At 42.6% G+C, this 21,118-nt stretch overlaps 1 protein-coding gene across 10 annotated transcripts in view; it reads left to right on the forward strand.

The window, feature by feature from the left end:
- The window catches only part of ptprk (protein tyrosine phosphatase receptor type K), a 161,086-nt gene that overhangs the window by 46,130 nt on the left and 93,838 nt on the right, over nucleotides 1–21,118 (forward strand). For all 10 annotated transcript variants that reach the window (XM_050057564.1, XM_050057571.1, XM_050057565.1 and 7 more), the window contains one exon: nucleotides 14,920–15,042. In XM_050057564.1, coding sequence (XP_049913521.1) covers nucleotides 14,920–15,042 — 123 coding nt within the window. The remainder of the gene's footprint in view (nucleotides 1–14,919; nucleotides 15,043–21,118) is intronic.

Here is a 21,118-nt window from a genome sequence, read left to right on the forward strand (position 1 = left end):
CCTCATTTTCGCTGTGGTATCGTGATACTACTCAGAACCATGGTATTTTCATTGGTATCGCACAGTGGGTTCCAATTTTGGTACCGTGACAACACTAATCTGGAGGGGGTTCATCTGCAAAAACTAATGAAAAACTAAACAATGATATTCGGTACTCGGTATTCGGCCAAGCATTTAATAATATTCGGCTTCGGCTTCGGCCACAAATTTTCATTTCGGTGCATCCCTAATCTGTTGTCTCCTACCTTCCTGGTGTTTCACCATTTAACCGGGTTATATGGTATATGATGGTATTTGAGCAAAAAACAAATAGTGATCCAACTATCTTGGTCATTTAGTGTTGCAACAATCACCAACTCTGGTTTGGTCAAAATAAATCCTAAAGGCCCAGACATACTAAACAGACTTCAAAAATCTAGTGGCTACAAAGGCTGACTGTTGCTTCACCTCACATCAACCATGTCATGGCCGAAAAGTTGCACTTGAACACACTGTAAAGACTACACCCAACGGACAACTATCATGTACCTGCCTGACTGGAAACAAATCTCCATACCAACAAGCAGTGGTAGTTTGTATTCGTCATTCAAAAAGAGAAACTAGAAGACCAACAGGACAGATTCAAGATGCTAGTTAGCCAGTTAGCACATTACCAATACAACCAGTTGCTGAAAAAACAAAGTATGTTTAGCATGCTCTAGTAGGTAGTAAAATAAACAATTGGAAACTGTTTCTGCGATGGCTCAAAAGTAATCTTACGTAATGTAACAAGTTTGTTTTGATCTCACGCCCTCTTGACTTTAGTTGTTTGTTTGCTTTTCTCACCTCTGTTTCTCTTCTTGTGCACTGAGCTGAAGTGCCCGTCACAGGGATTTCACTGGCTGACAACCTTTGCCGCCTCCGATGCAGATTCATTATGCTGAAAAAGAGGACAGGGGGCGACTAGTGCGAACAGAGGAGGACACCCCACAAAAATTAGGGTGACAACTGCCCATCATTGACTGACGGCTAACTGTCGGCTTAGTGTGTCAGGGCGCTTGATTCTCCAAACTAGAAATAAAAATATTCCGGCTCTACGGATGTTTTTCTCCACTGACTCACTCTGCTGTTGCTGGTTGGCTTTTTGCTAGTCCTGTTACGTTATCCCCACCACTCACAGTCGCCGTCCTTCTCAGCACAGCTGCCTGTTCTATCAGTAAAGACTGACCTCTGGTGGTGCGTGCTGTGCACTACAATACATGCCTCAATACAGCATCTCTCTACCAGTTGACGAGAGAGGAAAGCATTTGTAGTTTTGCTGGTATTGTAAATCATACCGTGGGGATTTGTATATATTCGATATACTATAAAACATGATACTGCCCAGGCCTGTTGTCCACCTAGCCTCAATTACATTGTGTGTGTCTACGGGGCTGTGCAGTAAAACCTGTCTTTCATCTTATGACCTTCAGATCACTCACATGATGTTTAGATGCTTGGCGAAGACGTGCAATAAAATATTAATCACTTCCCAGATTTTTCCCACTTTGAGTCATAATATGGTTAAAGTTTATACAGGCTGAGTGTCTGTAGTGAGTCAGCCAGTCAGCATTTTTGAGGTCAAGCGTGTGATGAAGGGTGGAGGGAAGCAGCCTGTTGAGACTTGTTGTTTGGGGATTTCTTACTTAAAAGAAAATACCAGCTGTGCTCTCGGTTCTTGGCCGGGCTGAGTGCTGTCTGAGGGCTCAATAATTACTCCCCCCTGACTCATTCAGAATGACACACACTGACATGGGATCTGATCGTGTGGGTGGTTTATGGCTTAGTCTTTTGTTGCCGTTATAAGCTACCATTGTCGAGAGTCATCTTAAGACTTAATTGACGGCCATAAAACTTTTCCGCCTGTTTCAGTTCAGCTCTCGTCGCTGCAGAAAAGCAAAGGAGATTTGACCTGTTGTGTGTGACAAAAACCTGAGGTGTGTCCGTGTTCTCAGAGCACTATGTTTTATAGTGAATTGTAAATGGGAACCTCTGGTACCAAACTGTATTGTAACCTACACTGACAGAGACAGAAAGAAAAGGGGTGGACAGGGAGACAGTAAACAGAGAAGTGGGTGTGGGGAGAGGTAAATGGGTGAACAAACACACAAAAAGAGGAGGGGATGGTTCAGCTTTCCTGAGAACCACTGAAATCTGACTCCCTCCGGGGTGAACTCATTCACAGTCGGGAATGAAGGGGGGAGGGAGGTAAAGGAGAGGTGAGGAGGATTTCCCAATTTTCTCTGTGAGCGACAAGCTCGCCCCTCCGTCTCTCCATCATCCCCCCACCTCACTCTCCCATCCCCTCTTCTCCTGCCTTATCTGGCAGCCAGTCAGTGAGTCAGTCTGCATGTGAAGTTGCTTTAAATGTCAGCATTTGAATAGTAATAGAGATTAACGATGGAGAGATAGACACGGGGTGTAAGAGGGAGAGAGAGAGAAAGCACAGGAGAGAGGTGAATGTCATAAAGATAGTGTCTGGAGAAGGTTTCGACCCCTGCTAACACTGCTAACAGCTATCTATGGACACACACACTGCACACTGATTATACTGGACAGACAAAGATAAACGTAAAGTAAGATATGGAGAGAGGAGCTATTCCCATAGAGATGTGGTGTATTTAGGATTTAAGTGTCATGTTGACTGTCAACAGGTCATTAAGGTTGTTTAATTATGTCACTGCCATGTGGAATTTAAAGCCACGTCTAGTGTTATTACAGGGAGTCCTTCAACCCCATACAACCACAAACGTTGTTTGTTCCCAAACTCTAATACAGCCCACAGGAGCATTTCATCAGTTGGCACCTCTGCCTGTTAGGTTCAGGAAAACAATCATGGTTTTGCATTGTGTAATGTGACGATGTGACATTCAGAAAGTAGCCGACTTTTGGTTTCACACGGGAAACACTAGTCTCATGGGTCAAAGTCCTGTGTTTCTTTGACCCATCCACCAACCTGACCACCTCCCTATCTAGACTTTTTCGATCTTTATACAGTGTTGCCTGGCTTCTTCTATTGCTCTTGTCATAATTGCTTCGTCCACTAGAGCTTGCTGCTTAGACTAAATGTCAAAATGGGTCACTGCATCTCCTGACAGAAGAACACGGTTAAATTTCAGCTTGCATGCACATTCTTTTCAGCCTAATATTGTTGGAACAGAGCAGCTAATGTCGCTGCTAGAGGTTAGAGGAGTAAGATGTCCGTCCAGGCAGGTGCGCCATGTCTCCTGAGTATTTAATCTCATAACGGCATTGCTTACATATGACGTGCTGTGTCTGATGACCACTATTTTCTCCAAAAATTGACAGTATTTTTCCATATAACGTAAATAACATTATCCTCATTGTCCTTTTACTCCTTGCTGCTTGCCACTATCCACCTGGTGCTGTAAAACAGTGATGTACAATTTCTAAATAAAGGTGTATTCTAAAGGTGATGACATGGACTGATGTTTTCACTTTGCATTGATGCTATTGGATCGTTGAGCATTGAATCGATATGTTGATCATAATCGATGGGTCGTTACATCCCTATCCCTTTATTGCTCTCCATGTGGTCCAAATTGCTCTTCCTCTCCCTTTGTTGTGGTCCCCGTTCCTCTCTTTTTCCCTTTTGATTCAGTCCAATGCAACTCTTGCCATTTATGCACCAGAACTGCAAATCACAGGAAAATTGGGGAGAACCCAAGGGAATATTGAGAAATTACAGCCCAAACCCAGCGGGTCGAGTCAGGCCCAATGGGGCCCGGGCATAGAATCCAAACTCTAGCTGAAACTGATATCAGTATTGCAACATTACAACCTTTTCCAGACAACAGTTGACGCAACATCGATGGAAAAAACAGTGAGACACTATTTTCCTTTCCAGCTTGAACCTTTTAATAATAAGGTTGACATGTGAAACCAAATACGTGGCTCAAAAAAAAGGGGCATCAAAAGACGGTTCCTTGCAGCTCAGTTACCGTTCCTATTGTATTGTGTGACAGTGATACTGTGATGGGAGGTCATTAGTAAGTCGTTCACGCCTCATTGTCTGCTGATGGTGCCTTTTGTTCATGGTTGTCCAAGCAGAGATGTGTTTTCAGGTACCACATTCAACTTTCTCTGTCTTACATCATAGCAATGAGAGCCTCATTCAACGGCAAAAGTCTATTTAGTCACATCTTCACAAAGGAAGCACTCAAAATACAGCGAGTGTGCCATTTTCTTGGCACCAGCGTTTTAAAAGAATCAGTCAGTGAGTAACGTTTTATTGTTGGAAACATCCCTCATCCAGACATGTTGGTCAGTGAAGTGCCAACATGCGGTTGATGGAGGTCATGGCTGCCTTTCACCACAGAGCCCGTACGACCAAATCATCAGTTTGTGGAAAATAATGTGGCGCTCGAAAACTGCTTGAGTTTGAATTTGAATTGAAAAGCGGCATTAACCCCAAGAGAGGAGCGGGGTGAGGGGAGAAGATAGTCAGGGATGGAAGGACAGAAAGGCTCCTCACAGAAGGAAAAACACACATTTCTGTTTTACTGTTACTGTCAATGGAAACTCCTGAATCAGCTGAACACACACACACACACGCACACATACACACACAGACACACAGACACACACACACACACGTCTCAGATTCAATTACAGCATTGTGAGATGAAGGAGAAATTCTTCAGCCTTCAGCACTTCCAATTAAACTACCGCTCTGAGTGTGTGTGCGTGCACGCGTGAGTGTCACTGTGTGTGTGACAGTGTGTGTGTTGCCGTGTAAGTCATGTGTATTTGGGTGTGTGATTGCGCGTGCCAGTGTGTATGTTTAACAGGCGAGGTGTGTGTATATGGGTCTTGGCTTTGATGGCGTCGCGCTGCGCTGCAAGGGCCACTGAAGCGTGACGACTGAGAGTTTGTGTGTGTGTGTGTGTGTGTGTGTGTGTGTGTGTGTCAGCCTCTCTGATGTCACCTTGTATCATTTCAGGCTAATTTCACCTATTCTCCGAGAGGGAGAGAGAGAACAAGAGGCAGGGAGAGAGAACAAAAAAGTAGAGATGACACAGAGAAAGTAAATGATAAGGTACAACTTTATTAGTGTCCTTGAGGCGGTCAGGGCCACTCAGTGATACACACACACACACATGCACAGATTAAAAACAACAAACACAGCAACAGGAGTACAGAATATAATACACCGCAGTACAGAGCAATGTCAAGAGGGCATTATAAAGGGACAGAGTGTATTAATATAACACAAACTGAGTAAAATGATACTGTACCATCATTTCTGCATAAACTCCTCTCCTCCTTTGTATTCTCCGCTCCTTGTTTAAGCCGTCTTCATGCATTCGAGCCAAAAACTAAAGCCGTCGCAGTGATTCACTGCTATGAAATGTCCCACAAAGCCACACATGATTAGAAATCCGGGTCAGCAAACGTAATTATTAACTGGACTGGGCCAAAATTTTAATGATTTGGAGGGAAACAGTATTACTGGTGGTTGGAATTGGATTTTAATGACGTAAATGCAATTATTGTCCTTGAAAATGATTTCCGTTTGCAAATGGGAGCTTCCCTCCCTCTTTCTCTTCTCTTCTCTTCTCTTCTCTTCTCTTCTCTTCTCTTCTCTTCTCTTCTCTTCTCCTTACTGAACTTCTTATTAATGCAGGAAAAGACAGACAGCCATGGACGGAAATGCGAGACACAGGGCAACTGACAGATAAGAAAAAGTGTGCACGTCTACAGTACAGTACAGTTAGGCTTAGAGTGATCTTCCCTGTTTCCCCTCCCTTCTCTCTTTCTCTACATGTCTTTGCACCCTTTCCCTCTGTTTCACCCTCTTTCACTCATCCTGTCTTATCTGCTCTCTGGTGATAATATCTCTGCCCGCAGACTGAAACAGAGCTCTGCTGATAAATACTAGACAGTCAGAAAGAGGGGGTGAAAGAGCGAGTGTATTTACTGTACGTACATTAGAGAAACAAAAAGGTATATTCCTTTTTTGTTTAATCTGGGGTGACAAAATGTTTATGCTCCTTCAGATTCCTGAGCTGATTTATGCCGTTTGGCCTCAGCTTGTGATCAAGGCCGAGACATGTTGATATAATGGTCATCTGATTAGCTCAAATATACATCCATCCATAATCGGTAACTGCTCGTCCTATTTAGGATCCCAGGGGGGCTGTAGCCAAACCCAGCTCACAGTGGGTGTCCACCCTGGACTGGTCTGTAGACTGTCACAGGGCTGAGACATAAGCCTCTTTTAGACAGCCTCTTCAAGGCAGAAACGTTGCGCTGTTATTCTGCTTCGTCACTTTGTATAAAAGATATGAACATGGAATGGGGTGGCATTAGTGGAATTGGCATTATTTTTCTAATTAATGTCACCAAGTTTCTTTTTTTTAGGTTTTATTAATTTTTTTAATTAATTTAATTTAATATATTTTTAGACCACTTAAGAACCTATAAACATAAGCCCTATTGACGGGAAGTCTTTTGACTTAACTGGAAGATATTTTTTAGGGCTTTTTTGCCTTTAATCAACAGGACAGTTGTTTGCGTGAAAGGGGGAAAGAGAGGGGAGTTGACATGCAGCAAAGGGTCGAGGTTGGAATTGAGCCGGCAACCACTGCGACAAGGTCAAAGCCTCTGTACATGGGGCGCCAGCTGCACCAGGTGAGCTAATGGGTGCCCCTTACTTCGTAGTTAAGTCTTTTGACGTGACATGAATGAAGAGGATCAGGCTATTAGCAGATTTCCCAGCATGCACTGCTTAAGAAGTTAAACTCTTCAGAGATCCTTCTTTTTTGTAGTTTGAAGAACAAATGAGTGTCTTAAATACACAAGTCATTGTATCTTGTCATGGTAATGAAAACAATGTTAGTCATGATAAAGGTTAGGATTGGATCCAGTCCCAGTAACCCAGTTGGATTTTCCTTTTCAAACACCTTTGAATTAATTATTCAACAGTTCAGTTGACTCACATTTGTAAGGCGTCAGAGGAACTTAGGTTTTAAATTGTACCAGCTCAAAATGATTTACAGTGACTGGTAGAAAGAAAGTGCTGCGGAATAAAAAAAAATCCTTGGATGTGCAGACTCTCTGGTGTCATAAAAGTTATGCTGACACGGTCGTGTGCCTGAAAGTACTTGACTTTTCTTCATTTCCGGCATACACAGAATAGTTTAACTAAAACTCCTCTCTTTTTAAAACACCAACTAGCACAACCAACTCCACAAATCCTTCACTTAGGCTATTTATTTATTTTTGAGAGATGTATTTGCTTTCAAACTATATTGCCATTTTTCTAATTTCACTATTCACAGGACTGATTGCTTTAGCTGTTTTTTTCCGTACATTAACTCATCATCTCATGAATAAAACACAGGTTATGAGCGTTCAGATTACAGAATATTAAGTCCTAAATATCATTGAATCTCTTTGGAGGAAACTTTTGAGTCCTTCAAGGGCTGAATTCAAACATTTCTGCAATTAGATAGAAAACAAAAACAGCCTCTCGCAGTAATGGCAATGTAGAGTAACAGTTTAGTGCAAAGTGGGATGTAAGTGCTGCGGCATTGTTTATTTTAACTGATTGTACAACATCAAGGCCACACTCCACCAATGCGATGTTGCTTTCTTGAGAAATGTACTGTAAGACAGCCAAGGACGAGTGCTTAGCACAAGGGCGCAAGTATTGACGTAGCATTCTTAGATTTGATAATGAGCTATCTCTTAGTTATAATGGACTCTCTTTGTCATAATAGATTTTCTGGAATTGTCTAGAGAAAGAAGAAAAAACACCTCAAACCTTCATTTGATTTAAGCGTGTCCCAGGGACTTGTATGTGAGCAGACTATAGCTGTTAGATCTGATTTAATACTGCCTATTCTGCAGATCGGTTAGATCACATTGGAGAAAAGGAAAGCTAATCAAACTAGCCATTGTTACACATTCTTGCCGTGTTGCCAACTAATAATCTTGATCTCGACTAATAGCGGGGGAATGAACGTGGTCTTCTTTTTACCAAGCGCCCCCCCCCGGGGGCCTGTCTGCACCCATGTTTCTGAACAGTTCTAGTCAAAGCTTCTTCCTTTGACTCACCTCCTGAAGGTGGAGGTCAATGCAAATCACCACAAAATGAGTCTGAGTGACGGTGGCAGATGTTGTGTCTGATGCCATTCAACAATCTTTTAGAAAAGGCTGTGGCTGTCCTGTGTCACTGAGTGTGTGTGTGTGTGTGTGTGTGTGTGTGTGTGTGTGTGTGGCGCCCCTCTCTCTGCCCTTGAGCCTTTATCAAGTCCTTCTAATTATTTTATAATGCAAATGAGTCGCCATTATTTCATTAGCGGGGCAGCCAATCACAGAAGCTGATTAGGAAGTGATTAGCATGCAGGCGGTTTCTCTCTCTCTCAGTGTCCTTGTGAATGGAGGGGAGGGGGGCAATAATGACCCATCTGGACACACACTTGTGCATATAGTTGGAAAATTGTCACAGGGATTTGTTATACAATATAATACAGTTAACACATGCAGACAGACACAGCTCAAATACACAAATACACACTGTATCTCTGGAGCATGTTTGACATGGTTAGTAGTTTTCTAATAACAATGGATCAGATGAATGTGTGTGTGATGCAGAGTCCTGCACGGGTCTGATTTTCAAGACCAGGTCTCGAGCCAGAACCGCAATGTGCAACTTCACGCCACCCGCCTCACCACTACATATTACCAATTTGTTCCAAAATCTTTGAACAACCATGTGCTGTTCAAATATTTCAGTTAGGCACCACGTTTAAAATCAGCAATCTGGGGCATTTAATTCATGCCAAACTGAGACAGTATATGTGTAACACGGAGGTAATTCAGGAAATACAATTGAAAGAATGTTCTTGTCTTATTCTCATAATATTGAGCAGCACAGCTCCACAGGTAACATGACTGTTGGAATCCCACCTGATTGAAGTGGCCCTCATATTCCAGCTGGTGCAAAAGACAGAGCCGACATACAAATTCAGAAGTCAGAGCATTAAAACGTTAGAACATTTAATTATTATTCTCGTCCTTTTTTTTTATTATCATCCAGCATGTTCTTTTTTTCACCCAGAACTGAACCGTGAAATAGAAGTTGGTAAAAATGTCAGATACGTGCGGGTACCTGACTCAGTGCAGGTGTAATGTGAAACAAGTTGGACAGTATGACAAAATTTATACAAGCCGATTGCAGTGTTTTCTTTACAGAAGACGATTCATAATTTGGTCATAAACAGCCAAGTGTCTCGCCATATTTTTTATTTGTTTGACGACTGGCCCTTACCAACAGAAGTTCCGAGCCTTGTCGTCTCTTCAGTTAAACGTTTTTGGCGTCTTTGTGTAAACGACCCCTCTTCTTCACCCTTGGATGTTTGTATTCTTGCGCATCTGTTGAATGTTAGAAACGTCATCAACACGCCTACTCGCTTGCTGTGAATTCTCTGGACAATGACCCGCTCTGTTCACACATTGGCTCAATCAGACATTACACCGACGTTGTACCAGGGTGTCCATTTAATGTTCAATCCAAGTGATTCACACATTTGTGTTCTCATATACAGCTCCCTCAAGTAATGTCTAGATAAGTTAAGGGCCTTATAGTGTTGTTTTCGGCCTCACTAGGCAGCTGTTTTTGTTTGCAGCCAAAAAGTTCTAAAAACCCACAGTATGCTAACAACCTAGCTGGTGAATGTAGTGGAGCATTTAGCAGCTAAAGAGCCAGATATTTCCCAAAACAGAGTTAAAAGGAGAGTCAATATTGCATTTACATTCATTAGGTCGCCTTAAATAGGATTCCAAATGAATGTAAGAGTTGCTCTGTGTCTGCTGCATGTATAAACAGGCAGATGTTTGCTTAAAAAGTTGTCATATCAACTCAAAGAGTCAGCTTTGTGCTTGTTAATGCTGCCCCCCAAAATCAGTTATTGCAGGTTTAATTAGTTTGTTCCAGTAACAGAGCTCAGTGTTTGTCAGAGTTTGATTATTTATGTGTAATTATTAAAGAAACAATCATAGAAAGACACTTGATCCATAGCTAGGTAGATGGATGGATAGATTTTAGCCTCGCATAACATTTTGGCATGGCTGAAGGTAAGTGGCAGAGGTAAAATAATAGCTCAAGGTCTGCTCTTGTCATTATTGGCAACAACGATTCCCTGTCAGATGCATGTGTCTGTTGATGTGTGTGTTGGTTTAAGTTGGCAGGACATTGAGGAAAGAGAGAAGTGTTAACTGAGAACGTGGGCGCGTTAGCTGTGTGTGTGTGTGTGTGTGTGTGTGTGTGTGCGGCGACAGTTTCACACATATTTGGTTTCTGCAGATCCCCTTTTCAGCGGACTCGCACACACACACACACACACACACACACTCCCATACACACATGGACACACAGCTACTTTGTTCAGTATGTTCGCAGCTGAAAGCAATGAGAATGTCTATCAGAGGTGTGCAGACGAAAAAGAGAGGAATGCTGTATGATTGAGAAATGTTCTTTGAAACCAGTCAGTAAAGCGCAAATTTAAAACAAGGACATGTTTTTCTTCACTGCTAAGCCAAGGCAAAATACCTCTTCTACCATGGCACTATATCAGAGCTGAGTGGAATTATGTGTGTGCACAGTTAAAAGCCCGCAGCACATATTTTAAACACGGTGGGTTTAAATCCAATTTCGCTGTAAACTGTAGACTGCTTTCAGAGGCAGAAATTCCAGAAAAAAAGAGGCTTTGAAAGTGAATAGAGCTTCTGTATGTATTCTGTAGTTCAACAAAGTTAAACAAGGCCAAACAAGTGCCATAGCATGTAAACCAAGGCTAAGCACTTCTGCAGTTCCAAAACTATGACCTAACATTTTATCACTCAAAGAGAGCACACAAAACTTCATAGGCAATACACTAAACTAACGCCCACAAAGTCACCAGCAGGGCTGAACACAACACTCCAGTCATGGCACAATAATGAATCATCTCAGTTTTTAATCTTACCTTTATTAAAAATAACTTACATATGACTGGTATTGTCATTCATTTTCCTGGAGGCCCAGACACACCAAACCGACATCAAAGAGCTAGTGGCGATGAAGGACGGCTGTTGCATCACCTATGTCTGGGCCAGAAAGTTGCACTTGAACACACCGCCAACATAACATGCAAACAGCCAGCTAATATGTACGTTCTGCGCCTGCATGAAAGGATATAACTCTCCACACCAGCAGTCTGTATTCATCATTTAAATAGGCAAACTAAAAGACTAATAGGATGGATTCAAGATGCTAGTTAGCCAGGTAGCACATTAACAACACAAACCCATGTTGAAAGAGCACGTAATGACAAACATTTAGGAACTGTTTTTGATAAAGAGCTCATCTTTCCTATTCTTACAAAGTATACCGCAAAAACCAGTGTGACAGATGCTCACTGATGCTCGCTTGGCTTGCCTTGGTGTTTCAGGGCCCTTAACTGTTGCTGTGACAGTCACCTTCCCTTTTTAAATATTCACCTGATACACCTGTCGCACTTTCAGGCACGCTTCACAGTAAACTGCAGTGCCTCTGTGCTAACATAATACACAGTGTTATCATGCACATTAACAATCAAACCTAATATTGGATACCGGCGGATGGCAGCTGCTTGTCTGGTCTCATCATAGATTGCAAACTAATCAAAGATCGTCATAATTAAACAGCCATAGCTGGCATTTTAAATGCTCCCACCTTGCTAATTAAACTTGAACATCATATTTACCGAGCGTCTGAATGATTGAGCCTTTTGGGAACAAAGATACACAGTTTAATTTCAGCAAAGCTCTACTCTTACAAAGAACCCCGTAGTGCTGCTGCTGTGCATGTGGTCATTTCTACAACCCATCAGGAGAATGTACACAAATCTGGGTAGAATTTGAGTGGTTTAAAGAGTTGTAGATATGGAAATATGTTGCATAAAAAAGGCATAATGAAAAAGAAAATGGGAAGCTTACTATTCTGTCGTTAACAAAGGATGATGTTTTCTGCCATAGCTGCAAAACATGGACAAGGTTACCCTTTCTGTACATATGCAGTTAGTAACAGAAGACATATGTACATTTTCCATACTCGCTGGTGAATGCAGGGGAAAGCTAAACACACGAATGAGGTGCTTTACATCTAAAAACACACACATTTCCAAACTCATCCTCAGTTTTTGGGTACAACATCCATTAACGTGTCATGTTATGTGATATTTAGCATGGAGTGTTTACGGCATAGTCGTTTGCCTCCTATTGTTTTTAGAGCTGCAACAATTAATCAATTAGCTGCCAGCTATTAAATTAATGGCCGACTAATTTGATAATCGATTGATATGGATGATTTTTTAAGAAAAAAAAGCAAAATTTCTCTTATTCTAGCCTCTTAAATGTGAAAACCTTCTGTTTTTTTTACTCTTCTAAAAAAATAAACTGATTATCTTTAGGTTGTGGACAAAGTAAGACAGTTTAGGACGTCATCCTGGGCTTTAGAAAACACTGATCAACATTTTCCACCATTTTCTGACATTTCATAGACCAAACAACTAATTGATTAATCAAGAAAATAATCATCAGCAAAGAAAATAATTGTCAGTTGCAACCCTAATTGTTTAATATATGCTGGTATACTGGATTTTAGATGCAGTATGTTCCCAGATATGCATGCAAACACACTATACACCCCAGAATTACACTCATTGCTCTTTTAACCCATGCAGAGAGAGCAACCGGACAGCAAGATGTAAACTGACACACACACAGGAAGTCATGGAGCTTTACACACAGCAGCAGCAGTATTTGTTAGACATCAGTAGAATTAGATTTGTACGTCCAAGTTGAGTTTATAAAAGAATAGTTTGCAGTAGAAAAATGCGTGTTGTTGTTTTGTACTTTGTGCCCTCTACATGTCCCAGCATTTTTCGCATTATGTCCGGAGGTAACTTGCTGTGACAAAGACTTAATTGAATTGAATGGGAGCGAACTGAATTGCACGGAGAGAAGGGCCGGTTTAAAGAATGACGCTGAGGGGAATGCAATCCAGTGTATCTCTGAGGCTGTGAGTCACAGCCAACCATACAGCCGGCAGCCGAAGACAGTCGCTTAGTTTGATGTTAACTTGTTTCTCCTCCGGCGGCGGCTGTCACCTCTTGGTATCCCTCTGTAGCGGGAGCTCAGATCAGTGGGGTATCTGAGGGCCTGTCGTTCTGCTCTCCATCACAGGCGCCGCAGCTCGCTCTAGGACACAGGTAGCAAAGCTGCAACTGAATGTTAGGAGATTTATGTTGCTGGCAGTGCTGGTGGCTTGCTCTTGAATAGCTTCAGTTTCTTATTGGTGGTGGATATGATACAAACATGTTGTATGTGTATCTTGAGCCCCTTTCCCACTGGACAAAAATCACACTAACATCCACTAACATGAGGCCTTTTTCTTTTGTGGGGAAGGCACTCGCTCTTGTAACAAATGACTCCGCAGTAGTCACGGGTACTTATCAGGTCTAGCTCGGATCTGCTTCGATCAGCAGTAATGGAAACATGACAGCAGGGTGGATGCACAAGTTTTAGCCCATTTTCTGGTGCGATGCAATGACGTGCTGCCACAAAACACCCTCTGTCTCTGTTCAAGCAGCGCTCCAACATTGTCCCAATTTTTTTGCTGGCACTGTGTTTGAGAGAGTCGGAATACGTAACAGATACAAAAAGAAGCAACCACCGTACGGTTTACCAACCTGCGTTCTAGCATGTCTGTGACTTTGAACGTGAAACACCAGAAAAAAAGAAAGAAAGAAAGGCATACTCGTCTACTGGCAATGGGAAAGCAGTCTATCACCTATTCTTAGGGAGTTTCCCGTGTTTAAAAAACATACGTATACTTGCTAACTTTGGTGGAAAAAGGGTATTGATTGGACCCTTTGGCGGGCTGGTCCTGGCCAGCGAGCCATATGTTTGACACCCCTGGTCTAGCCTATCTTTCCCTTTGCAAATGTAATGTGTCCAACACCTCCAGTTATTAACTGGTCTTGAAACTGTGCAGGCTCTTATGTGTTTGTTTCCGTGTTATGGTCAAACTGGGCTTTAGCCTGGAGCTGGGCCATAAATCACTACGATATTGTGATTAACGATTCATAGTCGTCTTGGGCTTGGTTATTTTAATCAGAGCTGAAACGATTAGATGATTACTTACCACTACTGTGTACTATATGTAATACCGAAGCTTACTATGTGATGATTCAAATCACTACTATAAAACTATATATGGATGATTACTCTTTTCTTACTTTGGCCAATGTCAAGAAGGACACATATCTGTGATCACTAAGTACCAGTGACTTGAATCAGATGGCATTGTGGCTTTTCTTAGCCGCATCTCTCCGAGCCATTTTATTAACACAAGCCGTGCATCACTTGTAGGTCAATGAATCAGATCGCTAGCAGTCGCCAGCATGTTATTTCTATCAGCGATATTGCCAGTACACGCCACATATCATTGGAAGTTGATTGTTTCAGCTAGCCATCAGGGACAAGTGGCGTCTCTCTGCATTAGAGCAACTTTCTGCTTCGGCTGGGCCAAGGGCGTCCAGCTCACACATGGTTGTCCCGAGGCAGTGGCGATGGGCTCAGATGATCAGCTGAAGGCCCTGATGGTTGAGTCAGAGGTGATCCTGACTGGCCTTGAGTGATGACTGCTGGAGCCCAGACTCCTGGTGGTTTGTTAATGAGCTGAGACACAGACACGCACAGAAAAACAGCGCACAGGAAAGGATCAAAAGTTTTACTGCATAAAACCACAGAGAATACATGTTGCACTACAAGTAATTAGTTTTGTTCATTCAAGTCAATAATCATTGATGCTATGAGGTGAACTAAATCTTATTGTGTTTCTCTCTACAGGGAGCTGTACGTTTGATGAGGGCTTCTCTCAGTGTGATTACCAGCAAGATCCCTATGATGACTTTGACTGGACGCACATCAACACCCAGGAAGTGCCATACGTCTCACCAGACCTGCCACAAGGTGACTTTCTTTCTCCTGTCTCTGTCATCCTCTTTTTCGACACCTCATTGTGGGGGAAAGTAACTGAGTACATTTACTCAAATACTGTTCTTAAGTACAGTTTTGATCTTTATTGTTTATCTACATTTCTCTGCAGAACCAACACTTTAATTTTTGACAAAAAAAGTACATTTTGAAAATACTTGTACACATGTGCGCTTCTACTTAAAGGAGCAGTGTCTAGGATGTTGTGGAATTTAGCAGTGAGGTCCCAACTGAATACCCCTCCTGTAACCCCTCTCTGTCCAAGCATGTAGGAGAACCCACGGTGGTCTTCAGGGTGCATTCACACCACCAAATTCAAGCTACCACTTAAGAGTAAAAGCATGAAAGGCCCTCTTTAGAGCCAGTGTTTGGTTTGTCCATTCTGGGCTACATGACAGACACCATGAAAGAGACAGGCCCCCTTTGAATTTTCTTAGAGGCCAAACAGTGGAAATGCAACTCCTGAGTCTGTTACGTGATGCAATTGGGCCCAGAAAAAGACATCTGTAAATCAGTAGATGGCGTTTTTTGAGCGCCACAACTCCCACAAAATGGCTCATTTCATTATCAGAAGTTAATTGATTCGATCCAGTAACATTTTGAAAGTCTAGAAGAGCTGCAAGATTAAATCATTTCATCACCATTCAAGTTAGCAGACTGCTAAACTGGAAGCAGCCGGCTCGTCTAGAGGAAGTCTCCATTGGCCTGGCTCTATAGGCCCATTGTTGCGGAAGCAGTGCCACTCATCTGGCTAATTTCATATGGCAGACATAAGGCTTTTTGGCTTCATGTGCCAAACACCCACTCACCGGTAACTGCTGATTAATTTTGAAGAACAAATGACATAAAATGCAAGAAGCCTTTCCCCTAAGTCTGGGGCTCCACTGACTCAGTGAGTTTCAGCACTGCATTTCAAAGTGCTGTGCAGTACGAGGTGGTGAAATTTTAGTGTTTTCTGTCATAAATGTCTTGCCTTTTATTTTTATCAAGTTTTTGTTTGCTTTGCTGACAAACAGGCAGCTGGCCGTGTTAACATGCATAAATATAGTGCCCACTCCCCATCCTCTGGTCTACACTGGTTAGCTAATATTAGCCTTGGCTGCTCTGCGCTGTGCACCACTTGAGTCGTGTGGGAGCTAACTAGCAGCACTGCTGTGGCGATTACCACTGGTAATGGCATCCTAGTGGGGGAATGGCATCTGGTGGCAGGATGACATTGCTGCGAAAACATGGTGGCCACCCTCCAGTCATCCCCCAGGTAGCCCCAGCGAATAAGCAGCTTCATTTTGAGCAGCAAAACCATTTTAGCATGGTTAACTACTTTAGCACCACTAGCTGTGCATACACTGCTAATGGTGCTAACGGAGCTAACACTGCTAAAGGGGGTTGCGGCTCAAGATTGAGCCACTTACTCACCAGGGCGATCTGAGGGGAGACCGTAGGGTGGCCACCATGTTTTTATAGAAATTATGTTGGGTCAGGACACTGTTACATGCAGTAATCACAGAATCAGCAGCGCCACAAGCTAGCTCCCAGCAGACTCAGGTGGTGTGCAGTGCAGTGAACTGAAGAGCAGCAAAATTAACCCATAGACTGACGTGCGTTACTGGTCACAAAAAATTTCGGTGATTAACGTTTAATGGTCGTCATCCCTATATTGAATGTTACGTTCCATTTTAGCCATTAGGTCCCTCTAAATCCAACACATGGCTCCTGTAAGCAGGAGTTTGAATGCAGGACTACTTGTAATGGAGTATTTTTACAATGTTGGTATCTGAGTACTTCGTTCACCTCTGACACTCCGTCCTCTTCTGTATCTCATCCACATTTCTTCCCTCTCTCTTCTTTTCTAAGACACCCTCTCCTCTCCTCTTTAATCAGTTGTTTTTTTCTCCGTGGTGATGATGAAGGGGAAATTAAATCTTTCTGCCTCAGGGCTGAGGGTCTAATTAACAGAATATGAGGTCATTAATCAACGGCAGGGAACAGGGAAGGTTGCCTACTTTACAATCTTAAAAGCAAAATGTTATAACAATAACCAGCCATGCTATGTTGAGATAGTAACTGGCTTTACGAAATTAAAACCACAGAGTATGAATGTTGACTGCTGTATGAACAATGGCGTTAACCACAGTGACAGTGAGGAAACCATGTTGAAATGTCACAACCACAAACATGTTTGAGTTCATATTTTTTATATCTTGCCCTCTATCTTCTCTTCTCCTCTCCGTTTCTTTCCTTTCCTCTAGACTCCTCTCATCTCCTCTTCTTTCTTGTCTTGTCTTGTCTTGTCTGTTTGTCTCCTTTTACTCTCTTCCCTTGCCTCTTCTCTCATCTCCTCTCCTCTAGTCTCCTTTTGTCTCCTTTCCCCTCTTCTCTTTCCCTCTTCTCTCATCTCCTTTCCACTTCTTTCCTTTCCTCTCGTATCCTCTTGTCTCCTCCTTTCCTGTCCGTAAGTCTTCTGTTGTCTCCTTTCCCCTCCTCTCCTTTCCTCTTGTCCTGTCTCCTCCCTCTTCTTTCCTTTCCTCTCTTCCCCTTTCCTATCCTCTTGTCTCCCCTCCTTTCCTGTCTTCTAGTCTCCTTTTGTCTCCTTACCTCTCCTCAGCTTTTGTTTCCTCTCTTCCCTTTTCCTTTCCTTTCCTTTCCTTTCCTTTCCTTTCCTTTCCTTTCCTTTCCTCTTGTCGCCTCTCCTTTCCTGGCCTCTGGCCTCATTTCCCCTCTTTTCCTCACCTATAGATTCCTCACTTCTCTATTCTTTTCCTTTCCTTTCCTTTCCTTTCCTTTCCTTTCCTTTCCTTTCCTGTCCTCTCGTCTCTGTTTGTCTCCCTTTCTCTCATCTCCCCTCTTTTCCTCCCCTATAGTCTCCTTTCCTTTCTTATCCTCTTTTCTCATCTCCTTTCCTGTCCTCTAGTCTCCTTTTGACTCGTTTCCTCTCCTATGCTCTCCTCTCTTCTCCTCTCCTCCTCTGTTGTGGGAGATTATGACTTTGTTACCATGACAATGTAATGCCGTTATTTATCTCTCATGCTTATCATCATGACAACCCAGGCTCGCTGACATTTAGAGAAAGGTTCAGTTCAACGACAGCTCTTTACGACTTTCACACAAACACACAAAACACTCCCATAGTGTGTGTGTGTGTGTGTGTACCTGCTGTCTGGTGGGTGCATGTGGTCTTGCTTATATTTAGGCCCAGTGGTACAGAGCCAAAGTCTAGCATTTAGTGATATTAATACCAAGTGGTGTCGCTGTACAGAGAGGCTGGGGTTGGCAGTTTGAAGAGGTTAAATACCTCGGCCGAAGAGCGGCGAAGTAATGCCTGACATTAGCATAACATTAACTCCTGTAGAAACTAGCGGGATGAGCAGGGGCACGAGGATGGCAGGGCAGGTTAATGGTGTAGAGATGTTGGTATGTTGGTTGCTGAATGTGATGGGGGTGGAGGTGTGGGGGGATTGGAACGTTGCCTAAAGGTAGAGGAGCATGAACTGACATTTGATGAGTTAATAATGCCAGCAGGGTGTGGGACCGCAGTGCTGTGGATAGAAAACGAGGTTGCTGGAGGGGATTACAGATACAGCACTTGGCTAGGTTTTGTGTTTGGAAGAAGTAGCAGGAAATGGGTGAGGGGTTGAGTTGGTAGCTTAAATGCCTTGCCCAGGGACACATTGGTAATGTCTATTGTTAGAATTGTTGTTGTGTCAGGCCACCAGTAATTTAGAAGTACTCCGGTCTGGCTGCAGTCTCCCTGAGGGCATGGCATGATTGAGGGGATAGGCGGTAAACCTTTTAGGCTTTTGACCCTTAAACAAAGGGATACCCATTCCCTTTGTTTAAGGGGGGGGGGGGTAGTTAAGAGTATTTGGCACCTGAAAGACCTTTGAGAGTAAGTTCATTGTCTGATCATTAGTTCATGGTGTTATATATTGTCAAAAGTATTGGCAGAAGAGAAGGAGTCATCTTAGTGCTGTATGCAGAACAGTTTCAGTCATCAGATAATTCAGCCAACAATTATACTTTTGTCCCTTCTAATCCACATTGGTTCGTCCCAGTTGCTAATCACCATTTGTGCTTAAGGCAGTGTTGAGTGTGGAGGGATGGTTTGGCAGTTTTTGTAATAGAGCTAAAACTATTCTGTGTAATCTCTTTGGGGGCTGATGTTGGCACTAGCCGCCGTGGCAGGGTCTAGATGCTACGCTGGCAACGTGCGTTGTGCCAGTTGAACATTCATGGGCTGGGGCTCTGTGGCTCAGTGGACTAAAGCAGATACTCTTGACTCATAATGTTGTCAGCCAGTACTACTCTAAATCTATTTGGCATGCTGTTCTTTGCATGTCCCTCCCTCTCTTTCCTCTTGTTCTCCACAGTGTACTGTCTAATAAGGGAGGAGGAAAGAAGGCATTTAGACCGCAGTGGAGCTGGTCTCTCATCCACTGGATGTTTTAATAATGAGCGAATAATGATGGTTACAGCAACAAAAAACATGCAGCTTTAAAATTAGCATTAAATCAAACCTCTCTGACACAGTCTCTGCAAAACATAAACAATAGGCTTCCCAAAAGTCCTATTTTAAATGCACTGGACCACATTGTATTTTAATCATATATACCCCGTGTAACAGTGGTAAGAATTAAATTATAAATTGTACATTTATGTGTTAAGCATTTACAGTATTAGGGCCCTGAGACACCAAGGTGACGGTCGGCCATTGGTCAGTGTTGGGCTATTGGTTAGTGTCTGTCACGCTAGTCGGCTCATGTTGGCTGTTTTTGGCTGAAGTGAGGAAAGCAAACAAACATCTAAAGTCAAGAGACGTGAGATCGAAACAAACTTGTTACATTAGGTAGAATATTTTTTTCAGCCATTGAGATCTGTAGCAGAAACGGTTGATAACTGTTTGTGTAATTATTCACTAGCGTACAGTGAATATTGTTCGTTCTCTTAACATCAAGTTGTGTTGTTTTTGTGCTAACTGGCTTACTGTCGTCTTGAATCTGCCCTGTCTTTCTTCTGCTTTCCCTGTTTAATGACCAATACTACTGCCATCTGGTGGTATGGAGAGTTATTTCCTCACATGCTGGAGCAGAATGTACATGTTAGTTGGCCGTTGGCTGTAGTTTTGCATGGTATTCAAGTGCAACTTTTTGGTCAAGACAGGCAACATGAGGTGACGCAAAGGTTAGCCTTTGTCACCACTAGTTTGATGTTGGTGTTGCGTGTCTGATCCTTGAGAGAGCGAAAAAGCACGGCTGATATTGGTGTATCAATACGCCGAAAAATTCTGTGGTAATAGGTTCTTAAATGAGAAGATTTATGGCTCTTTCTTTGTATTATACGGTCGCAAATTAAATGTCCTTTGGTTTATAAAACAAGACATTTGAAGACGTCACACGAACATTTTATAAACCAAAAAGCAACAAATATTGGTGAAAGTGCTGAGAAATCAGTCTCCAGTGACACGTCAATGTTCAAAAACACTACATTATTAAGTCAGATCTTAAATACAGGTTTATAGAAATCCCAGTGGAACGGAAAGACTGAATAGTGAGTGGAAAATGATTCCACAGTCTGGGAGCAACAAATGGAAAACACTTGGATTTTTTACTTGGACATAGGATGAAGAGCAGTGATTGAGAGGCTTGGATATTTAATACGAGCTGAGGAGACACAAGCAGTTGTGATTCATACGGTGCTTAAAAAACAAATTATCTTGTAATCAGTAAAGTACATGGTGAGTCTTGTTTTTTTATTGTGGACGAGCTGCATGTTTGTGTAGCCCACCTGATGTGGCTGGTATCATAAAATGCTGAATGCAAGACGCTCCCATTAGCTCCCAACAGCAGGCTGTTACTATTTTGCTGAAGAAGACTATCTAGTATCTACGACGCTGCTGCTGTTGTTGTTATGTGACATATCTAGGTCTTAAGGCTGTCACAGGGGTATTTTTAGCCTCATCGTTATATTGTGTCGTCATTCTGTTAGCGGCCATTTTAGACTTTGGCAGTTCAAAGACATCAGCCATTTTAGAAACTGGTAGGTGTCAGATGTTCTT

Source organism: Epinephelus moara, chromosome 12 (assembly GCF_006386435.1).
Source record: "Epinephelus moara isolate mb chromosome 12, YSFRI_EMoa_1.0, whole genome shotgun sequence".
Lineage (NCBI taxonomy): Eukaryota > Metazoa > Chordata > Actinopteri > Perciformes > Serranidae > Epinephelus > Epinephelus moara.